We start from the raw sequence: 24,479 nt of genomic DNA, 5'->3' as shown, positions 1-24,479 counted from the left end.
GTCGCATGGTTCCCACAGGGTGGTAGGGCTGGGGCAGAGGGAAATGTGGCTCTGGGGAACCCTGGGCAGGGCAGAAGGAGATGCCGACCATGAAAAAGCTGCCCTCAGCTGCCCCCCCTTGCTAATCCCACATCATCCAGGGCAAGTCCCAGCCGCCAGCACTTTCCTCCTCCCAGCAACTTCGGGGGTGTCCAGTCCCCCCAGCAAGGCGCTGGGCAGGGGAGGAGGGTGCCGCAGGAAGGCTCTTCCCCCTGCAACTAGCAGGGGTCTCTGCTGCAGGCCTGTCCCCTGGAGAGAGGCATAGGCTGGGGCCAAACCCAGTCCCTGGTACCAACTGCTCTCCTGGCACTGCTGGGGGTTCACAGAGTTGGGGGGTGGCACCCAAGACCGCAGCTGCTGCAAGTGCTGATGTGGGGCACACCCGCAGCCCAAGGCAGGGGCAGATGCTCTCTGAGCTTTCGTGGGTCCTGTCCCCACAGGTAGAAAGGAACAAAGGCAGAGTTTTGCAGCCCTCCTGCAGGATTTAATTAGCATTTGCAATTAGGAGAGGCAGCAGGGAAGACTTGGTCTGCCAGGAGCTGGGACACACACCCCACCACCCCAAGCCCTGCTTGCCGCAGCCTCTGCAGCAGGCACAATGATGAGATGTCAGGATGAAACTTCCCCCAGCATGGGCTGGGTGGTGACAGGCCCAAACTGGGGGGGTAGAGAGAACCCACCCCCCACCAAGATGGGGAGGTTTTTGGGGGAGCCCTGGGGAGGGCTGGAGTCCTTTCCCCCTTCCCAGGTGGCTGAAAGCCGCTGGTTCCCAGTTCCCACCCTGGCTGGAGCTGCCTCGCTCAGGCCTGCCCTGGTGAAGCAGCGCAATGCAAAAGCAAAGGCAGCATCCCTGTCCCTCCAGAGCTGTGGGGAGAAGTGCAGGCGGGGAAGTAGGGCTGGAGTACAAGGTTCCAGCTGCCAGTTAACCCAAGAGAAGGCAGGTGAGGCACCAGCCGACCCCAACCCCACTGTCATATCCAGAGGTGACAGCCAGCATCCCCACAGAACAAGCAGCAGCGTTTCTCTAAGGAGGTGGCAGGAGGACAGGGCAAGAGCCGTGCTGGCAGAGAGCTGCGCCCACCCGCCCTCCTACCCCAGCAGGAGGCTGTGCTGCTTCAACACAGCCTTCCCAAATTCTGTGCCTTCCTCCCTGCTGCTACCCACAAGCCATCTCTCATGGATAGTCTCATCCTTCCCCATTTTGAGGCTCCCCTCTGCCCTTAAATTGAGAAGGTTTGATGGAGCCTTCCAAGCCCTGCCAGCCCTTGGGGCTTAAACTACCACTGCCCAGGCCCCATGCTGCTTCTCAGGCTCAGCCCCAGCAGCACCCTTCTGCCACACAGCCTGCATTTAACCCTCCCTGCAAAAACCCCCAGTTCCCGCACCCCCAAAAAGCCAACAGCCCTCACATCCAACAGGCTCCTCTGTTTGGGCTCAGGGCTGGGCCATACCCAGCCTCCTGCCCCCTCCAAGGTACACGGCAGGGCCAGACCCAGGGCTTCTCATACAAAACACAAAGAAGTGCTTTTTTCATTCAGAGAAGGGAAAATAAACCAAGGAGCAAGGCAGCAATCTAGAAGCAGCAGAAAGGAAGAACTGCAGTCAGAACCCAGCTACCGAGTACAGGGCACAAGGTGGGCACCAGAGAGCCGAGGCCGCAGTCCAGAATGCGAGCGCACAGAACTTTGTGTGGAAGCTCCCCTCTTCCCTGGCCACAGGGGCGTCACGCTGCACCACAACCCCAAGACAGCCCGAGAGCCCCCGTGCCCGCCCTCAGGCCGGGCCAACCAGGTGGGGATCGCTGGAGACGTCCTTTCCTGCAGAGGAGCCAAAGCAGCAGGAGAGCCGACAGCTCGCAGCCGGCGCCAGAGAAGCAGCAGCAGATACCTGCTGCCAGGCTCTCGGCCCTTCCCACCCAGCCAGGGCAGAGCAGAGGCACTGCCAAAACAATTTATTCCATTAACGTGAGCTAAGAGGCGTTAAGAGTGAAGAGCAGCGCTGTACGCTGCAGGGAAGCGCATGCACAGATGGGACTCCACCAGAGCGAGGAGTGCTCTGACAGCACATGAGACACAGGCTTACGGACCACACCAGCACCACACCAAGGAACTGCCAGGGCCCAGCGAGAGTTTTGTGGGATTTTTATTAATTTTTTTTTAATCATTTTTATGTTGCTGGTTTTTTTGGCTTTTTGTTGGTTTTCTTTTTTTTTTTTTTTGTAACACAGGCTAGCATTGTACCCTTTGCTAAAGCTGCTGATTCTGCCACATAAACTAGAACAGAAATTTCTCAGAAATTAAGCTGGTTCCCCTCCTTGTTAATTCACTGTCTGCCTCCCAACTTGACAACGGTCTGGATTTGTGTTTGCAGAAAACATTCCCTGTACGAAGTCTGACGTGCAGCTACACTGTTCTGACTGAGGAATGAAGAAGCTGAGAGTCCATTGAACATTGTATTTTTTTTTCCCCTGTACAACGTGGCCTGATTTGCAGTTTGGTCCACAGAGGACAGTGAGTTAACCGTAGAGATCATCGTCATTGTCTTCACTGTACACGTTGCCCCCGCTGCCACCTCCCGTGCCTTGGCTCGGACCAGCACCACCCTGGTTACCCGACGGGAACCTGCGTGCAGCAGCACAGAGGGGGAGACAAGAGATGCTGTTCAAAAGCCTCCTCACAGCTCAGCGCCATCCCCTCCCTCCACACAAACACCCTGGTGCCAAGTGGGACAGGCAGGAGAAATGGGGCGAAGCCTTATGGCAGGCCACACAAAAGGCTCGCACGGCTGCTGGCTGTCGCTTGTGTTAAAGGAAAAAAGGGTTGATGGACTTTGGGAGTGCTACCGGAGCAGCTGCAGCCAATGTGCAGCACAGCCTACACCCGCCACGCTGCGTGCTGCCCACTGTACACACTGGGGAGAACAGGAAAGTGTGGTGTAAGAGGGGTTTGTCACCCAGAATCCAGCAGGAAGCTGCCCTGGGGCTCCACTGCGGGGCTGGCCAAGCCATGCTGCCTTCCCACTATTCCCCCACGGTTACCTGAAGCTGCCAAAGCCACGGCTCTGCTGTAGAGTCTGTGCAAACATCTCGTATTTCCTGATGTCGTTGTCACTAACGGAGCGGCGAGCAAAGCGCATGGCCTCCTCAAAGTGATCCCTGCGTATCTCAGGAACCGGATCGTCCTCCTCCACCTCCTGCAACAGGACAGAGGGCCAGGGTGAGCTGCACACCTGAGCTCCGCAGCCCCACAGCCGCCCTCCAGGCCAGGATGCTCCAACACCCACCAGGGCAGGGGCTGGAAAGGGATGCTGTGGCAGAGCGTGAGTGCAGCAGGGGCCTTCTGAGCAGTGCTGGCAGTGAGGGACCCACCCTCCCACAGGATGGGGACAAGTGCTCCAGTTCCATGCTCAGAGCCTGCTCATCCCCATCCGAGGGTTACAGAGAGGAACACATCGCACCTCACCCAGGGGCAGAGGTGGGCAGCCCGTCTTATGAGCAGGGAAAGCTCAGTGCCCCACTCACCATGGCGGAAGGGTTGGTCTGCCTCTCACGTTCTCGCCTGATCTCGCTCTCAATGGACTCGCGGATGGCCAGTTTGCAGGCACGCTGGCAAATTTCTGTCAGGTCAGCCCCCGAAAAGCCATTAGTCATCTTGGCTAGGAAATCCAGGTCGACATCCTAGTGGAAAAAACCCAAAAGAGGCACCTCTCCTTAACACCTTACAACCTCAGGTGACAGAGAGGTGCCTTCAGGTCCCACTGTACCAAGGTGCTGCCTTAACTTGGTCCAATTTTGAAAAGATCAGCTGTTAATGTTCTTGTTTCCGGGAGGAGTTAACCACACAGGAAGGTAGGCCACGCTTCCCACACACCCAACCAAGAGTCCACAAAGCGGCAATAAATGCCTCTGTGCTTGTGGATTTTGGATATGGTTTGCTCACATCTCAGCATCAGGACTCAAACAAAACAGTGTCAGACTGGATACAGAGGTGGGGCACAGGCAGACCAAGGCAATCAACCTCCTCCTCCTTCCCCTCAACTGATGGGGTAGCACTGCAGCCTCCTTTGAAGCCTTCCTTCCCAGAGAACCTAAGAAGGTAAGCTTGCCCAAAAAAGCTTGAGCTCTCTGTTGGCACCTGCTTTTCTCTAACTATCAGTTGCATTATTGCCTGTTCCCCAAGGCACGGGACATAGCTCTTGCCTATGATGAGGGTTCAGCAACAACTAATTGCAACGCTTCCTCTTCAATTTCCATTTCCCACCCCCGTGTTCTACATTTGTTTTTCTTTCAGAGTAGAAGAATCTCTCCCGTCTTGCCATTACAGGCTTTCCTGTTCCCACAGTGTGGGCAGCACTCCGCTGTGTGACAGAGACCTGCGTGCTTGCACACCGACACCATGCTTCGCCGATACCTAGCCTCAGAGATCAAGCCTCCCCCTACCTCTTTATTTCCGTCCTTCATGGACTGAAGGTTTCCCAGCTCTACTGCAAGAAGCAGCCACCAGCCCTCTGCTCCATCCCCAGCTTGTGAGGAGCTCGTAGAGCACAGGGCAAACCTGAGTCAGGGCACAGATCCTACCTTGGCAACTGGTGATTTCCTCAGGTTGGCCTTAAGAATAGCAACCCGGGACTTCTCGTCAGGCAGGGGGATGTAGATGAGCTGATCCAGGCGGCCAGGGCGTAAGATGGCTGGGTCAATAATGTCTGGCCTGTTGGTGGCACCGATGATGAAGACGTTCTTCTTGGTGGACATGCCATCCATCTCTGTCAGGATCTGGTTGATGACACGGTCTGCAGCGCCACCACCATCACCGATATTCCCACCTCGGGCCTTTGCGATGGAGTCCAGCTCATCAAAGAAGAGCACACAAGGGGCTGCTTGGCGGGCCTACAGAATGAAAATGGGAGCAATTAATCCATATTAATACCACCCGGCGAGGAGCACACCGATTTCACACTGAGCCTACCCTACCATTAAAGCAGCTCAGAGGAGTACCAGAGCACTGCTGCTGCTAGGAGAGCTTGGATGAGCTGCTCCAGAACAGCCTCCTGCCACACAAACCCTTGGTTGAATTCTCCTGAACAACCAGCTGAATTTACCCAAAGCTGGGAGAACTGTGGAGCAGGCAGAAGGGTGGCAACTCCAACGCCTAGAGAGAAAGCTGGAGCCAATTTGCCTGGACTACAACCCTCCCTGCAAGACCTGGTGATGTCAACTGGTTATTTAGGCACTCAAGTACCACCAGGCAAGATATGTATAACAGAAGGGGGAAATCCAATTTTTGTCTTCAGCTACCTAATAGGTAGTGATAGGGAAATGGGAGCCAGGTCTTTCTTCAAGGTGTGCAGTGAAAGGATGAAAAGACCACAGGCACAAACAGCTGCAAAGAAAATTCCAGCTAGAAATAAGGAAAAACACATTCTTCACAAGAAGAGAGCTCAAACACTAGCACACAGGCCCAGAGAGGTCAGAGTTTCTCCACTCAGCACATGTTCAGAACAGGAGGCACTGAGCAACCTGATCAGATTTCCAAGTTATCTCCCTGCTGTGGACAAACAGCTGGAGCAGATGGCCTCAGGGTTTCCCTCCCAACCTATGTTTTTCTCTCTCACTCTCCGTCCAACTTTGTTCTATCAGCCCCTTCCCTGAACACAAGAGCGAGGATTCCCAGAATAACCCATGCAGGTACCTTCTGAGACAGAAGACACCACTATCTATAGGGCAACTGGGCACTAGGAGTGAGCTCGCTTCTAGGCCACGTATATTGCAGGACAAAAACCCACAGGATATTCTGATAATCTGTAGATGGCGACAGCTAATGAGGTGTCAAGGTAAGTTTTCAGGGATGTGGAGGATATCTATGCCATCCTAACGCTAGCCTTGCTGCTAAGGCACTGGGGCATTTATCATCCTGTAACAACAGATGCAATTTGCAGCCAGAGAACACAGTTTAAATAGCTACATTGCTGAAGAGGATTAATTCTCTAACATCAGGAAAGCCACCCCCGCTCTCAGTGCAACCGGGGAAAACACAGAAGACAAACAAGAACCAAGCCAGTAAGAGATGCAGTGGAGACAAAGTTCTAGGGGTACCTCAGTGCAAACACAGCCCAGGGAGAAGACTTACCTTGTCAAATATCTCACGCACGTTGGCTTCAGACTCACCAAACCACATGGTGAGCAATTCTGGCCCCTTGATGGAAATGAAGTTTGCCTGGCATTCGTTGGCAATGGCTTTGGCCAGCAGGGTCTTACCACAGCCAGGTGGCCCATAGAACAGAACCCCTTTTGATGGGGTCATACCAAATTTGAGGAACTTGTCTGGATGCTCCACAGGATACTGAAAGAGAACAAACCAAACCAGAACATCTTGTGATGAGCCAGAACAGGCCTGGACCTTAGAATCACAAAATGGTTTGGGTAGGAAGGGACCTTCAAAGATTATCTGGTCCAACCCCTCTGCTATGGGCAGGGTCACCCTTCTCTAGGTCACTTTTGTTTCTCCTCCTGCTAGAAACACTACCTGAGATTTCTGGTGGGTTATACACAAGATCCTGCCTGCTTGGTGCTACTGGAGTTTTTAAATGGACACTGGTTTGAAAAGCACCACAGCTAAATCAGAAAGCTGCCTTAAATGACTGATTTACCTCTAAGAACTAAGTACCAGTTTGGGTAGTTTTCCAGCACACTTAACCCCAACTTCACTCTGCCCTACAGAAGCAGAAGGGAACAGCTCATTATCTAACCTATTTGCTCTGCTCTCCAGAGTCAGGCAAGGCATCTGATGTGAGCATTTACCCTTAGCAACAAGGTCAGATATAGGTGATGATTTTAACATTGGAAAATTAGACTGAAAATTATACTCTTTTATTCACAGACAGGATGTTGCTACAGTGCCAACTGAAGGCAGAAACATATCAAACCCACACCATCCCAATGCAGCCACCAGGAGTCTCCACCAACCACTCATGACTTTCTGTCCCAGCCTTTCCCTTCCTAGAAGGCTTCAGAATTACTTCTCACCTGTCCCTGTGCTAATGCTGATGGGAAGCCCTTCAAAGGCTCTTTGTATGAGATTCTTCATCTGCTTTCTGGCGTAACAAGTCTCCACGTAAGAGGATTCTCAGCAGTGTTCCCACTGCTGGTCTCCGCTTAAGAGAAGCGGAACTGCTGCTGTTTCTGCACATAGCACAACACCCACCCAAGATGGTACCACAGACTCAGCTATGGAAAGCCTGATGCTGCTTCCCACCACCTTCCTCTTCAAGCTTGCTAAGCTGTAACAGCATGGTGTTTTCCGCTCATTACAAGAAAATACCATAAAAACCTCTGCATTCACCCTCTTCACAGTCCAAACTGGAATCTGGAGAATCATTCTGGATAATATTATTGCAATTATTTTTCAAGCTGACTAGGCAAAAATCTGTTGGAAACCCTTACCTGTACAAGCTCCTGGAGTTCTCTCTTTACATCTTCTAGACCACCAATATCTTCCCAGGTAACTTGTGGCACCTCCACCACAGTCTCCCGAAGAGCAGAAGGGTTGCTCTGACTCAGAGCCCACTATCATTAGAAGAAACAGCACTAGATGAATTCTAACACATTATGTTCACGTGCTTCAGATAAGCAATTAGATATTGCACCCAAAAGAAAGAGGGGCACTCTGGCATTACCCTGAAGTCATCCATGGTCACAGCCAGTGAGTTCATCACTTCAGCATCGATGGTTTCATCTTCTAGGTCTATGAGATCCATCTTCTTTCTGATAGCCTGAAGAGCAGCTTCTGAGCAAAGAGCAGCCAAGTCAGCACCAACATGGCCATGGGTCTCGTTTGCCACCTGAAAGCAGAGCACTGACTATGACTCACAGGGATAGAAGCAAGTGCTCTGCAAGGGCAATGTGCACTCTGGTCACTCACTGGGAAGTGCAGCAAAGCCCTGGAGGACAGGAACATCAGTGCTTTGCTGCGGATTCACAAGTGCTACCTCATATTTAACAGACAAAGACCCCATTGTTCCACCTCCTGCTTGAGATCAAAGCTGCAAGTGGAATTCAGATGGCATGCAGAATGATAATCCTGAGGACTGCGGTTCTTCATTCAGGCACCACCCAGTTTGCACATGGCATCCAGTATCACCACAACACTCACCCAGCTCCGTGTGAGCTGTTTCAGGCTTACTTTACTTTTAGAAGACAATGCCACAGCAAACAAACGGAGAGGGGCAGTGGCGAGGCACTTCCACACTGGACTGATACATGTTTGTTTCACTAAGCCATTCTTAACTCGTGAGTGAGTATTTTGGTCACTGTTAAACTAATTAGAAGGAAGCCCAGAGATCACACATTCACCCAGTTTCATGCTGTTCCAAATGAGCAACTACATTTATGCAATGAAGCCTTAACAACTCTTCCACTACAAAACAGAGTATTGGGAACGTCTGTCTGCAGAGACAAGCTTTCCTAACAGCACACTACTCACCTGTTCCAGATCCACATCGTCAGCCAGTTTCATATTTTTCGTGTGGATCTGCAGGATCTCCAGGCGCCCAGTGGCATCTGGGATACCGATATCTACCTCTCTGTCAAAACGACCTGGGGAGTACATAACATATATTGAGCTGCTGATTCTGCAAACCAGAGGAGCTGCAGTTTCTGCCTTCCTCTGAGTGAACAACAGGACGACAAGCCACAAACACATAAAAATTCAGAAAATGCCAGAGCTTTGGCTTCTCTGCAGCATCTATTTTCACAGCAGCACAGCCAGACCAGAGAAGGAGGAAAGGCTTTGGCCATTTAGGGGAAGTGAGACTACTGTATTAACTAGAGTTCAAGATTATATGACACAGAAGACTGCTGGCCTAGTAACTTTTTCTGAGCCTCATTTTTAGAAAAATATGCTTCCCCAAACCAACATATCATGAGACATTTTTGTTTATTTCTACCTTAGTGTCCTCATCACACAGTCCGCAGATACTGAGAGATTTAATTTTTATGAACCTTCACAGCAGTACCCAAGTGGTCAAAATTTTGCAATATTAGCTAAGGTACGTACACCTAATATTTTCCTCTAGCCATAGCTGTGTGTTCAGATGGCTTGCTACACATTTAAGAGGCCATTTTTCCCTGCACACTCGTCTGCTATTACAGACTTCACCAACTGGTCACACACCAGACATTCATTCACAGTGCAAAGTTTCAAAAACCTGAATCTCAAACTACCAGACTTCTCATCAATAAAAGAAAGAAATCAGACAATTCAGAGCCTTCTCCAATCTAAGGCAATAATACCCCCTTAAGCATTTACTCCTTCAGCATATCCTGAAATAGCCTCACCTAACACATGCTAGCACACTTTTCCACTTCAAAGTATCATTTTACTTCTACAAAAGTTCTAACCTAATACGGCACAGAAAATGATACCAAAGGCTGGAAGCCTAGAAATGAATTTCAAACAAGCAGCTGGAGACAAGTCAAAACACAGATAAGATGTTTAGTATTAATTTCTGCCCAATTCTTCCCAGGCCCCTGAAGTACAGCCTGTAACAAAGTACGCGATAGCCCCTGAAGTACAGCCTGTAACAAAGTACACGATAGCCCCTGAAGCACAATCTCTAACAAAGTACGCGATACAAAAGAAGGAGGCTGCAATAGTGGTTACCGAATCGCCTGAGTGCTGGGTCAATGCTGTTCGGCCTGTTGGTAGCTGCCATGACGATCACGTGCGCTCTCTGCTTTAGTCCGTCCATAAGAGTCAACAGCTGAGACACAATGCGACGTTCCACCTCTCCATGAGTCTATGAAGAGAGAAACCAGTGATTAGACCTAAAGCTCTACAGCACAGCACACGAGCTAGTGCTGCACCAGAGCGGACAGAAACAACAGCCACGAGCTGTTAAGAAACATCACGAACTGCACCTGATTTTCCTCAAGCCCAAGTGAAATCAGGTGTTAGGTTAAATACCGCTTTACCATTGTCATGGTTTTAGCGGGGATAGTTTTCTTCACCGTAGCTGGTACAGTGTTGTGTTTTGGGCTAAGTATGAGAATAATATTGACAACACACTGCTGTTTTACTTATTGCTGAAAGTACTGCTTACACTAGTCACAGACTCTTCCAGCCTCCCATGCTCTGCCAGGGGCACAAGAAGCCAGGAGGGGAGGAGGCACAGCCAAGACAGCTGATCCAAACTGGCCAAAGCGTTATTCCATATCATGTGGTGTCATGCCCAGCACATTAACTGGGGGGAGTTAGCAGGGGGAGGGGGCAGCCATCATGGATCGCAGACCTGGGGAATCGGTCAGCAGGTAGTGAGTGGTTGCATCACTTGTTGTTTGTTTTTTTCCCCTCCTCCCAAGGTTTCACCTCTCTCTTGTTATTTTCCTTTTCATTTTAGTATTATTGTTTTACTTTAATTATTAAACTGTTCTTTTCTCAACCCATGAATTTTCTTACTTTGGACCTTCAGATTCTCTCCCCCATCCCACAGGGATGGAGCAGGAGTAAGCGAGCAGCTGGGTGGTGCTGAGTTGCTGACTGGGGCTAAACCACAACAACCCTGTAGTCAAATGCAGAGAATCAGACCAGCTGGCGCCAAAAAGGACACACTTCTTTACCTTCTACAGACTTTATTTACCTTCTCTCTCTTAGGAGCAATGGCATCCAGTTCATCAATGAAGATGATAGCAGGAGCATTCTTCTCTGCTTCTTCAAAGGCTTTCCTCAGGTTGCTCTCAGACTCACCAGCCAGCTTGCTCATGATCTCAGGACCTGAAAAAATAGCAGCACTGCGGCACCCAGAAGAGAGGCAGCTAGCCCCAAGACATGCAGCTGAATTTTTCTAGTACAGCATTCACATGGACAATCTATATTTCAAGCCAAAGCAAATGCTATCAACCAAGTTCACTAAATTTGCAGCTGAACGGGCAAGACAGCATGCCAAGTAACTTTCTATCATTTTTCTGGTGTTTTCAGTTTAATGAAATGCAATGCTAGTCAATAACCTACCTTTAGCCGCCTCTCTCCTTACCCTATTTCACACTTGGTAAGGTTCCCTGTAATGTGCCACCGCACACTGTTAATGACAATCCTGGCTTGCAAGAGAACCAATTGAATTATATAGTGATGAATTATGAGGGTAGGGAAGGAAAAAGCTTCAGATTCTAAAGCTGCTTTTAGCTTATATTACACAGGTACACATTTTCCTCTGTAAGATCCTATGAGTTTTTAAAACACCCAACAAAACAAAACAAAATACCCACAAAACCCCAAACCCCATCTCCTATCAAAGAGTAAATAAATCAAAAAAAAAAAAAAAGAGGTGTGAGCATATCAATCCCAGAAGGGAGGACAGCATTCCCCTGAAATCTCCTACAATTGGTGAACACTAGTGCACAGATTTATTTTGTTTTTACAGATTTTTCCGTCATGCTGATGGGAATGGTAAAGAGAAAGTATGCTTCTAAAAGATCCAAGAATAAGAAACCTGACCCTCAGGAGTGCAAAGCTGCCTGCTGACTGAAGTGCACCAGCTGCAGGGCCACTGGCGCAGGAGGTACTAGGCGTGTTTCGTTACCAGTAACTCACCAGTTCATATCAGCTCTGTCTACAGCACTGCCCACAGCTCCAGGCTTAGGACCAGCAGACAGAGACATCACTAACTCTCACAATGTTGTTTTTATTATGCAATAGACGTACAAGTCTCTAAAGAAATGGCTGGCTCATTAGCATTCTGTGGCAGCTTCCACACACTTTAGGAAGCATATGACAAGGGTGACATATGGTTAAAACCAGCCCATTTACATTTGATATCTTGAGATAAAAGCAAGTCACTTCCCTGCTGCTGGTCACTGCTATGCCATGCTATACAGTCCTTTGCTATCACCTTCATGGGTCTATGTAATTGAAATCAGAAAAGAAAAGCAGCACTTGTGAAGTAAAAATGTTCAGTTATTCCAGCACTCACTGTAAAATGGGACAGAAAAGCAGTAAGGAAAATTCAGAATTTGGTCCTTACCAGACATAAACCAGTAACCATCTCAACTGCTACAGGTGAGTTATCAGCAGGAGGTTCTGTCACTGGTAGCTAAGTCCCAAGGTACTCATTATAGCTTTCAGGAAAGTTCCTCGCCATTAATGTTACATGAAACAGAACAGGTCTTGTGCTCGAGGGGGAAAATAAATGCATAGCAGACCGGATTCTTTTCTGGATGGAACATGGCGGCAGCAACAGAAGCAAGCGCCCTGCACCCATATACTTAGAGCAATCTCAGCACTTCACCCCCAGCTCTGACCTCATCAACACAAATGAACACCCAACCAGATGGACTCCAAGTCCCTGCATCGCAAAGCCATCTTTCAACCACCCGGCTACCATGCGATCAAGCTTAAGGGAAGTGCCACTACAGGCGCCTCCACACTGATGGCCTCCAAATGTCCCCAGAGGAATACTTGAAAGAGGTAAGGAAGGATGGCAGGGAGACAAGGTGGCTCTACAAGCCCTCTTAACATCATTCATTACCCTAAGATGGATGAATGAGCACACAGCCAATCCGGGGCGAAACGAGCCACAAAACTTACCGTTGATCAGGAAGAAGAAAGCCCCTGTTTCATTGGCCACTGCTCGGGCAATCAGTGTTTTACCAGTTCCAGGAGGACCGTAGAGCAGGATCCCACGTGGAGGCTGAGGACAAAGGCAAGGGACTTAGGCAGGGAGCTACTATCCGAATGCCTAAGCAGCTTCACAGTGAACTGCATGTCTTTGATGAAGCCAGTCCGAAGTTGTGATGCAAACTCCTGCAGCAGCTGTCATCCCAGCATTGCCATCAACACCCTTACTACTTTGCATGACACACAAACAAAAACCTTGCCAGTAACTGACAGCGCTGATTCAAAGCATCACTCCACCTTACAAGTTGCCAGTATTTTAATCTGTGTCCAGAGCATGTAAGGAAATAACACCATCATAAAAAACGCACAAATTACTTATTCCCCCTGCCAATGCCTCATAAACCTCTGACGTCAAGAGTCATCTGCAAGGGCAAGCCCACTCACCCACTGGGTGCCCACCAGGACTCACCTTCACCCCTATGGCCTTGAAGAGCGCAGGGTGTCGGAGGGGAAGTTCCACCATCTCTTTGATTTGAGCCAGCTGCTTCCGGCAGCCACCGATGTCATCATAGCCCACTTCATTCAGTGACTCCTCTTCATCCTATCCGGAAGGAAATACATTAAACATTTGAGTGAAAACGATAGTTCAACAACCCTTACCAGCCTAAAGAAGGTTTTTGCTCATAGCCATTTCTTTGCTGTCTTGAGATTCTCACTTTCAAGTCTTCCTGTGTCTTCTAAAATTGTTTCTTAGCTCTGTCTTCCCAGACATACAAAGGGAAGTGCCTGCACATTCCTAGACCTCACTGAAGCTCACCTTGAATGACAGCCTCTGCTGCCAAGTTCCCTACAGACCCTAGCACAAAACAAGCTCTGTGACCCTGATGTGGCTAACAAAGGCAGCAATAGACAACAAAGCTCAGTATAAGGTATACTTATTCCTTCAACCATATGCCATATCTCTAACAACTTGACATACAGCAGCTATCATGTCAGATGTAGCGTTGGGAATTTTTTAGTTTTTTAGAAAGTCAACCATTTTGGGATTTCAAATTTCTCAATAAAAAAGCACTAATTGCTTTCTTTTTACATGGCATGAAATTTAGCAACATTGTGAGCCCTCCCTGATATGGATCAAGGGAACTTTGGAATTAAAGGATGCATCTAAGTCCAACATGAGATCTCTGGAAGCCAATGCAAAACCAGCTGCTGCCAAGTACAGCACCTCGTTAGTAAGCCTAGGCACTGGTGCTATCTCAGCATGAGGACAGACACTGGAAGTACATTTCTCTGGCAACCTTCAGCAGCAACTCATCTCCTGAAACAGGAGTTTCTATCCATTACATTCAATACACAAAATGCCAAAACAGGAACTGCAAACACTGCTGCTCTCAAGCACTGTCACAGAAACAGACCTCGGACAGAGGGGACTCAGTAGAATGGCATAGCAGGATTCCGCTCACCTCTCGTTTGATGGGCTCTCCTTCGCAGTGGATCACTGTGTCTGGAGCCACTATGCAGTACGGACTTGGATCTGTCTCCACCACTTTAAACTCCACTGCACGCATCCCTCCACGCACTAAGAAGATATCACCTGCAAAACCCCACACTTCAGTAGCCTGCTGCAGTTGACGTCTGCAGACATGTTGGCCCTTGTACTACCAGCAGCCCCAGAGGACAAGGACACGGGTTATGCAGGCACGCACTGCTGGCATTCGTAACACTGCTCTGCATTTTAATCTCCAGAGCTGCACATACTGTGACTACCCGAGCAGCGTTTAGATCTGCAGCAGTTACAGTTCTCAAATTTCATCCAGTAACAAACAGCAAACAAAACCAGCAAACAACAGAAAAGAATACTCTGCCTAAATACAAAACACAAAAGCAAGGAGTCACATTTCTTTTCCATTCAGTTTCAGTTTAACACTTCTAAAACAGGCAAAAAGCCCTAACTTAATAAAAATTTATTTTGAAGTTGTTATAACTAGTTGTTACTAGTTATAACTGATTGTCTCCTGAAGCAGAATAATACATAATACTGCCTCTGACTCCTGGCTACACTGGGCTACAGAAGCTGGGTAACTTCAACTGGTGTTTATAGAGCATTAGGACCTATTTGCTCTGGCAGAAATGGTACTAGCACAACGCCAAAAGAGCATGTGGTTTCCTACACACTCTCCCAGTTATTAATTAAATTACTTTGAAGAAGTGAATTTCATCAGGGTGCCAGCTGGTCTACCTAACCCATTGATTAATATGCAGGCAACTCCCAATTCCATCAAGTGGCAGCAACTTAGTTTAATGAGGTTTTCTCCTGAGTTCTACCTGAGCCTTTTGTGATGCTCTCCCATCTCTTGTAGCGAAAGAATGCAGGAGAACTACCAAGCTGCTCCACCAGCCAGCAGCAGCAATCACCCTTTCTTCTGAAGATTAGGAAAAAAATTAAATCAGCACCAACAAAATCTCACTCTACAGATGCCTATCTAATGCTTTGCAGAGATCTGTGCAAGCTTCTAGAAATTATCTTTATTCAGCCTCAGGGCTAGCTCATGCTTGCTGCCATCAGGACTCCCATTACGGCACTCTTACCTTTCCTGATGGGTCTGTATGCTTCCAGGAAGTACGGCTTGAGATAGACCTCAAACAGATTCCCCGTGATCCCTTCTACTGTGTCATCAATTGGCAGCACGTGGATACGTTTGCCGTATTTCACATCTGGGCAAGGCTGGATGCTGCAACAAAAGAAGCCTCCAGTTAGTCATGTTAGCCACATCACGTTGGACTTACACCTGAGTCTTGAAGAGGCAGCAATGCCCCTTCCCAGGCCAGTACAAAAGCCAGAAAGGACCCTCCAAAGCTCTTGTTAGAATTCCCACCTGCATAAGAACATTTCAATGCTGACAATGCAAAAATCACGCCCACCAAGAGCTAGTCTTCGCAACACACACTCTCTTTCACTCCTCTCAACCCTACCCAAGGCTGCTGGAGAGTCTCATACTTTCCTCCTACCCCCCTCACCACCCTCAAGGCACATTCACAAATAACTAATGAAGGCTGAAGACCTGCAAGAGTCACAAGCTAACTTTTGTTTCAGCAATGGGCTACTGCTGAACCAGCTGCGAGGGAAAAGGAGCTGGGGGAAGCTCTTTCTTCCTTCCTCTCCCTAACTTACTAAAGAGACCAGAGCCCCTGTCACTGACAGCCCTGATTCTGACAAGGGTTCTCACAGTACCCACTGGGGGTAACCAGCTCACAGCCAAGTGTCCGTCAGTCCTGCTTTGTGGAGGCCGACGTTTAGGCTAAGGCCCCTGTCCCCTTTTTAAATAAACACCACAGTTGTTATTTTGCAGTGTAGGACAACAGCCTACTCTAACAGTACCTCAGAGTAGCAAGCTGTTGCAGAAAGCTCAAACTGGCTTTGCCAGCTAAGAAAAGCCTACGCAGAACAGCAGCTGAGCGTACGACTTTTCATACCTGAATTTTGTTAAAGACTCTTAATAGATTCTTCTACCGTATGCTTTACAGAGAGGAGACAGCAGAAAGGGTAAAGCAAAAGACAGACTGTCCCAGAAGGAAAACAGGTGACAGACCACACATAGGGTGCAATTAGCACATGAATCTGGATTTTGGCAGAAATGAGGCCACAGAAAGTAACACAATAAGCAGCTAAAGATCAGCAAGAAAGACTTTGAGGTCAAGAGCTTTGAAAATACTCTGTCATGGTTTAGCCCCAGTCAGCGACTCAGCACCACCCAGCCACTCACTCACTGCCCCCACGCCAGTAAGATGGGGGAGAGAATACTAAGCCCAAAAGATAGCCCTGTACCAGCTACCGTGAAGAAAACTAACTCTACCCCAGCTAAATTTGGCAATCAGTAATGCGTCTGGAAGACTGATAACCACTACAGACACAGTTGCGGCAGAGAAAAGGCTAGACTGTCACACTAGAAACAACACCAGCAGTAACTTCATATCAGCTTCAAGTAAGGATTCACCTCTATTTTATATCCACAGACTGGCACAAAACACTGTTCAGTTCCAACTACAGTGGTGTTTAAAACTTTCATCTTGTAGTGGTAGAGAAATGGGTGGAACAGCCTCATTCCTCTCCTCTACAAATTTCATAAGAAACACATTTGCATTTAAACATTATTCGAGATATCACCCCAGGAAGCTTAGCATCAGAGACCATGCTCCAATTGTCTCAGAATGTGTAGGATACTCCAGATTAGGAAAATGCTCAGGAGGAAGAGCTGTCAGCCCTCCCATATTTAAACTGGCAAAGCAGCACTTTTATGTTTATAAAAGGCTCATACGTTCTTCCCTGCACTCCCTTCACAGAATGGAACCTGCCTCCCGTAAGTCAGAAAGGTACACTTCAATGCTTTCCCAATACTTTCTGCAAGTGTTGAACAACAAAACCCCGGAACACTTTTTAAGCATTCCTAATTTTAAAGTTATTTTTGTAACAAAAACTAGAATATATACATCCTTTGGGGATTTTTAATCTTGCTGTTTGACTGCTTCATGTTTTTGTCACTCATTTCTAGCAACTTTTCTCTTCGCCATAGGGCAGCTCAGATACTACATGATCAATTACAATGGTGCTTAATGCCTTCCACAGTTAAGGCTGTAGATATTAAAAATTTAAACATTAAACATTTGCGAGTTCACCTGACAATGTAAATTTGGGAAGATGACTGGGACAACAGCGGGGTAACCAAACCACTCAATTTAATGACAGGACTGGGGCTCGAAAGGTCCTGAAGAGACTTCAAGAATCTTTAGCACCATTTTTTCTATTAATCTCAATATGCTTACAACCACAAACACATGCAAAAGTAAACAGAGATCCCTGATGTAAGCCATGCACTTGAAAACATTTCTGTGATCTCCTCTGGAAGACGTAAGAATACCTCCTAGATCCTGTCTCTGCTACCGACTCAGTCCATTCAGAGCCAGCACACATTATTTAGGAAACACAGGGACATGCAGCAGTTTGCAAACAAGTCCTCACCTGATCACGTCACCCAGGCGCACTCTCAGGTTGTTGCGAACAACCCTATTCATGCGAATCTTCTCATCCGAGCAGGTATCATCTGACAGAACGATGCAGACTGCTTCTCTCCTCTTCTTTCCTTTTAGCAGAACAGTGTCTCCTCTGAACAGCTGCAATTCGTCCATTTTTGCCTATAAAGAGTAACAGCATTAGAACAAGCTTTTGACAAAACAAGAATTCAAGCATTTGAAGGAGAGTTACTTGACTTTGGAGAGCGACATCTTGGAAGCGATACACTAAATCCGCAAGGACAGAGGCTCCCACTATGCTGGTTAAGAATCTGAAGCCAAACTAAGGGCACAAAATCAACTGAATCCTACAAACCGAGAATCAAAATACATTTTATCATGGAAGAGCGCTAGGAAACATGACAAGATGACCCTCCCTCACTCATAACAGCTCCAGCTTCTGACACAAATACTTGGCTTCATGTTGCAAAGTTACATTTCAAGTTAGCACACAGCAACGGCTTGCAAATTACCAGATTAAGTGCTTTGCTTTTGTAGATGACGCACCTGGGACAGTGACACAACACTGTTGTCTTCATTGATGGCTTCATCAACAATTAACCGATTGGGCCTGTTCTTCTGCTTCAGAATAGCAGTTGATAAGTCATCCGCTTTAGAACTGGCAAAGGAAACAGAAGTTTATGAGGCTGAGTGATACTGCTCCCCACTTTCCAGCCACCCCCCTGTCTTCATTTCCATTTTCTACACATTTCTTTGTTGTCTTGCCTTTTAGAAATGATACTTGTTTGTAAGACAAAGGAGAAAGTTTTTCACAGGCAGCAGCGGCAGGAGTTCAAAGCACAATGTTTTCTGTCGGTAAAAATAACTACCAGCCTCAAATGGAAACAGCTACGAAACTATCTATGAAAAGAAGTGGTCTGTGAGATGTTGCTGACTGTAAGATGTTTTGCCTAGAAGAGTTAGTCAGACTCATCTGAAATCTCATGTAACCACTGCCACTGGGACAAAAGTTCAAGTCTATTTGGTGCCAAATCCCAGATAAATAGAGGAATTAACGGACAATGCTGCAGCTCCCCTGACAGGAAGAGTTTTAAGAGTTTAGCCTGTCGAGGCCTATGAGTTAAACCTAGCAAGCCAGTAGAAATATTCAAGTGCCTGTGAAAAAAAAAGTGGGGGGGTTCTTTTTAGGGTGTAATCACCTTTTTGGGATATAAGCACCTTTCCATAATACCTTTACAGGAGTCACTGCAGCTCTAGCCCACTAAACCACAAGAAACATGATAGAGAATTCAGTAGTCCTGACAAAATGGAGCAAACCAAACAGCAAAGAAATGGAAGAAAGTCAGGTTAAGTAAGTCATTTCCTTCAAAACCCAACAGAGCAAATAATTCAGTGTGTGAAAGAAATATGAATTTGAACCAATGGATTCCTGAGGAGCTCTTGGAAGCCGCACCTCAGCCTGCCATGACAGCTGCAGACTGTTGTAACTTCCCCTGGTGGGCACCCGACTGCTTTCTCAAAGCATTCCAGATATGCCAGTGCCTAAGGTAGGAGCAGAAAACTTTGTACAGTTTTGTTTGATTCTGACAAAGAAAAGAAAATAAAGTCTTCCTTTGCCCTAAGCAAGCAGCAAGCACTGGCAAAGAGTAGGAAGCTTTGTGGACAGCGGTGTTGGCCCTTTGGCCCTTTTAGGGATGAAATAACCAGAAAAAAGCAAACCTTGAGTAGAAGTGGCAGAGCAAGCAGCTACATAGGACAAAGGCAGACCGTGGCAGCAGTGCGCCACTTGGCACACTCTCTGGATTTTTAGAACTACATCAGAGAGGGGGAACACACCTACAGCATGATGTTACCCGAGGTCCCCCCCACCCCTCAGGTGAGAACTTTTTCCAGGATGGACTGTGCAGTATTGGCTCCTTTCTCGCACACTTAGAAGGGGGAACAATACCAAGCAAGCCTACGAGGGCAGCCAGCTTGTTTCCATGAGGCTTTCCAGCTTCACATAAGCCCTGGTAGCCCAGGAAACATGCTGGAAATGAGAGAGAACATGATTTTAAGTGAACAAAAGGAGGAGATGTGAAACATGTCTTTCCAGGACTGCTAGCACTGGAAAACTCGTGTTTTCCTCTCTCGACTAAAGAGCACAAGAGGTAAGACATCGACATCCATCCCTTTCAACGACCGTGTGAGATAATACAGATCCAACCTCTGACCCCAAAAAGACACCAGAAAGGCTGCTGGAGACCTGCTGGAAGGAGATCATGCGTTCCATCTTCAACCTAAAATGTGGTCTTGTTAGAGTCCTAAAAGGTCTGTGATTTCCAGGAAAACCGAGAGAGCAATAAGAAAACTGAACCAACAGATTGTCAGGTCAGACAGGATCTTGTGTTTAAGAGCAGATAAAAACAACAACCTACTTGTAAGGACCCTGCCTCAGCATTAGCTCCTGGACATTGGAAATTAATTTACCAGTTAGCTTTTAAAACTTGAGCCAACAGACACCAGAAAGAAACAATACTCCTATTTAGCCTGTTCAAAGTGTGAATGTAAGTCATACCCCTCTGCACAGGAGATACAGGAATGATAGGAAACCGCTGCCAGACTTCGGCTACATAAACTGTCACTGAAACTGAGCATCTGTCCCTCAGGATGCAGAGACTGCTGTGCAGCCTGAAAACCAGCCTGGGACACAAGACAAAAATAAACAGAAGAGGAACTGGGCAGCAAGTGGAAGCTTTTGGTTTATTGGCAGTTTTGGTCCAAAAGCTGTATAAATCTGGAAAGGAAGTTCAGACACCTCCAATAAACAGCAGCACTGAAGAGCACAGCAACGGGTTGACTTGGTTCTGCTGAATGCAAGAAAAAAGTTTTAGTACTGAAGAGCCACATCTACAGCTTCCTAAGTAAGAAGGGAGGGCTGGATCAATGCTGTCAGTACACTACTGCACTTAAAGCAATCAAAAGGCTTGGAGGCATTAAATATGGAATAAAGGTCTCCAAGAAACAGCATGCAGGCATCTGAATGCGTGGGGCTGGCTTCAGTTATCTGACCTGGAAGTTCTGCAGACAAAGAAACAAAGGTTTTGGGAAATTAAGATTTCAGCTAAGCAGGAGAGTGATGTTCTTTCTCCTGCAGACAAGGGTAAGGACTTCAAGAGACAAGCACTACCCATCTTCCAGCAGCAATTTAGAATATTATTATCATCACCATATGCCCTCACTGCAGCTCTCCTGGGGGTTCCTTGCACTGCAACTGAGATGATGGAGCAAAACATGCCTGTGTACCCCCACCACACTCAGACAATCCCCAACACCTGTGCATCACAGAGCCCAAACTGAAAATTCCCACAAGGAAAGCCTAAGGCATGGGTTGGGTCTTCTCCTGCCAACTTTCCTATGTGTACTGCTAAACTCTAGCAAAGGGTAAAACAGACAGCTCACCTGGGTAATTTTTAAAGCTCCTCAATGAGTTTCCTATCAGAGAGATCCTGGTAGAAATCCTCTGGATCACCTCCCCTACTCACCCCTTTTGCCAGGTGCCTCACACACTTTCCGTACCCTCGCACTTTCACTGACTCAACAAAGAGATAAACTGAACAAAAACCACGTAGCTTTAGAGCTGTTTCGGCATTAAAAGGAAATTCAAAGCCTGCATCAAGCCTGTCCCTAGACAGAGGCCAGAAGCGAGGACACAATCCCCAGCACAGCTAATGGCCAAACCAGTCCATAAAGTACAAGACATCAAAAAAACTTAAGCAAATATGTACTAGCCCTAAAGACCAAACTAACCGGTTCCCATCCTTAGCTCCCTTCTCCCTCTCAGTACAGCTGTCCAACAGCCCCACCTGACAGAGGGAAAGGCCGGTGGGACTTTTTAGAACTTACATCAGTGCATCGTTTTCCTGTGTGTCAGAGCTCCCCCCTCTCAGCTCATGATAACACCCAGAGGCTATGCATTATGGTGGATAGTATGAAGAGCCAGGGCAGAAAGTAATCACCAATTATCAGTGATTCTTCTGAAAACGAGTAACCAACCTCAAAAGTTCCACTTAAACTAAGGGAAGAAGTTGTTCCTTCAAGTCTGTGCTAAAAATATAGTGAAAAGGCACTGACTCAAAGTGATTCCAACTGCAGTAATGAAAGTGAAAACACCCATGCCTTCTGTACACTGGTGTTGCTTCTTACCAATATCCTCATGAACCACCCATCAGTGGTTTCTTACCATCCTGAATATCCATGTTATAGACCAGTCGGTATAGGGAAAAATAAAGCAAATAAAACATTTTATCCACGGACACAAGTAAGTGAGGTACCTGATGATTGTAGCCACTCATGGAACGACCCATAGCAACCAAGTGGTGAGTTCATACCTGTGCTGAGGTGCCAAGTTCTCAATGCTCTTTCAGACAGGTAGGCACAGGAAAACCAGCACCCCTTCAGAAACCACGCTCTCTTAGCTCTTGCAACACTACTCACCGTGGTAAGGCTCAACTCAGCAAGATGGCTGCCACCCGCATTGACCCAAAAATGGCAACTAAAAAGTAACAGTTTTCCAGCTCCAGAGCAACTTTGGTTGATCCCTATGCCGTGAGAAGCACTTTACTGAAGTAGAAATTTCTTTTTAAAGACACTGTTCACCTTGCCCAGCTGCAAAACACGCCTCTGAGACCATCACTTCCATCACAAATTCTACCACGGATATGAATTCTTGGCACACCTTTGTGGAACTGACTCAGTAGGACAGAGCCACTCTGAATTTCAGGATTTGCAAAAGAAAAGGAGAACGTAAGCAACAGACACGAAGGGGACAGAAAGGGACCAAAAGGGATTCCGCAATGCCAAAGAATCACTTCAAGTATTCTTGGATTTGGGAAATTTATCTTTAGGTTCTATTTTCACTCCTCCCAAGGGGCAATGAAGTGGCATGGGCTTGGGGCCGAGAGACCGCTATTACTTGACTCATATTTGAAGAGCCCTAAAAGACGATCCTCAGCCTGGGACTGAGAACAGAGCGAGGCGAGACACCGGAGACGAAAGCGCAGCCGGCTGCGGCAGGAGCCAGACCGGCAGAACATGTCTGCGCCTCGCAGTGCCAGGTCCCCCACTAGTCCCGACTTAGCCGGGCCGGGACGTGCCACTGCCCCCCCCCCCCCCTCCCCCGCTGCCCCGACAACCGCGCCGAGGCTTAGCAGACAAAGCCCGCCCTAGCTAAGGCCGAGCCCAGGCGGGAGGGTCCGGGCCGCGGCGAGGTAAGGCCGGGGCCCAGGGCCCTGCCCGGCTAGGCCAGGCCTTGCCCCCACCCATGACTCGACACTTCCCAGGGAGGCCCGGCCCGGGGTTGGGGGGGGGGGGGGGGGCGGGGGGGGGGAGTGCGGAGCGGCCCATCCCCCTCTCAGCACCGCCTTCTCCTCAGGCCCTGCATGACATAGCGGGGCCGGGGGACGGATCGGGCCCACTGCGAGGTAAGACGTTCTTAGGCCGGGCTCAGGACCAAGGCCGCAGCGGCGGCGGGGACTAGGCCGCGGCCTGCCGCCGGGCAGCCCGCACTTACTCAGAACCCGAGGCCATGGCGCTGGGGGGGAAGGGGCGAGGGGAGGCGGGCAGCGGCGGCTCCTCAGGGCGGACAGCAGCGGCGGGTCGCGGTCGGGCGGGCGGTCGGGCGCGGCGGCGGGTCGGGGCGCGTCGCGCTGACTGAAGCTCAGCGCCGACTCATCGGAAGGGGGAGAGCCGCCCCACGCCGCCTGGCCAGCCTAGTAACAGCGTGCGCTGACCAATGGAAAATTTCGCCCACTCAACCGTCAGCCAATGGGAGGGGAGGACGGGGGGGAGAAAAAGAAGGAGCGCTCTCTGCCTCCTCCGCCCCGCCCCTCGTCTTTTCCCTTCCCTATCGTCACGAGCCAAGCGCAACACCCCTCAGCCAATCGCAGCCCCGTTCCTCCCTTGCCTGTTCCACCCAGCAACACGGGCAGCCAATGGCAAAAATCCTCCAATGGGAAAAACCCGGGCGGGAAGTCCCCGGTTAGCGCCACCTCGCAATTGGCTAGTACCCGAGGAAAGGTGAAACGGGCGGTAAGGTTGCCGCCAATCAGGAAGTCGGGGAGGCGGGAGCTCGGGGAGCGGCGTGGGTGCGCTGAGCGCGGCGGGTCTCAGCCGGCGGGGCCCAACGCGTGGGCAGCGCGGGGGGAAACTAGTGTGGGAGGACGTCTGCGGGGGAACCGGCCCGCCCCCTGTGCCCACGGACACCCGCATCCCTCTTGCCCCCCACTTTTTGTATGCTTTTGGTAGTTTTTCTCATCCCTGGTGGATTTTTTTGACCCGCTGCCCTCCAAGGCCCTGTTCCGCCTGTTCAGGCATTTGCATCCCCTGTCCCCACCCAGGTGACTTTTCTATGGGGCTGGAGTCATCACTGGAGCGACATTGTGTCTGCTGCCCCAACACCAGTGGTGTGGGACGTGCTGGGATGGTTTTCCCAAAAGCTGAGCCCCTCCGAGGAGGCTACAGCTGCCCCTGCCTCACACTCCTCCTAAGCTTTGCTGCCTCCCATTTCCCTCCTCACCCGTCACCTGTTTGCTCCAGACCATTTCTTCCCCCCACGTGGGGCTCAGCTTGCCAAAGCCTGAGTTTAGGTGGTTGTGAGCATCTTCTTGTCCAAAACGAGCTGTGCCAAACGCTGGGCAGGAGCAGGTGGCCCTTCGGCCTGCTCAGCGCCACAGTGGGGCCTAGAGCCATTTGCCGTGGCAGGCACAGAGCCCTAGGGGCACACGGGACAGGGGTCTGGACCCAGCTGCTGTCCCTGATGCAGGCAGC

At 48.9% G+C, this 24,479-nt stretch overlaps 1 protein-coding gene across 1 annotated transcript; it reads right to left on the bottom strand.

Moving 5' to 3' along the window:
- Nucleotides 1-2,163: 2,163 nt before the first annotated feature.
- VCP (valosin containing protein) lies at nt 2,164-23,410 on the bottom strand. Its single transcript, XM_075079099.1, has 17 exons — nt 23,224-23,410; nt 18,219-18,330; nt 17,662-17,834; nt 15,234-15,376; nt 14,108-14,238; nt 13,114-13,245; nt 12,615-12,717; nt 10,672-10,805; nt 9,696-9,831; nt 8,517-8,629; nt 7,711-7,875; nt 7,478-7,600; nt 6,165-6,377; nt 4,616-4,924; nt 3,560-3,715; nt 3,077-3,231; nt 2,164-2,660 (listed from the first exon to the last, which is right to left on the bottom strand). Exons 1-17 carry the CDS (start codon nt 23,238-23,240, stop codon nt 2,555-2,557), a joined length of 2,421 nt encoding a protein of 806 aa, XP_074935200.1. The 5' UTR covers nt 23,241-23,410; the 3' UTR covers nt 2,164-2,554.
- Nucleotides 23,411-24,479: the final 1,069 nt, after the last annotated feature.

Source organism: Phalacrocorax aristotelis, chromosome Z (genome assembly GCF_949628215.1).
Source record: "Phalacrocorax aristotelis chromosome Z, bGulAri2.1, whole genome shotgun sequence".
NCBI lineage: Eukaryota > Metazoa > Chordata > Aves > Suliformes > Phalacrocoracidae > Phalacrocorax > Phalacrocorax aristotelis.
The sequence above is the reverse complement of the archived record's forward strand: the minus strand, read 5'-3'. Positions and strand labels throughout refer to the sequence as shown.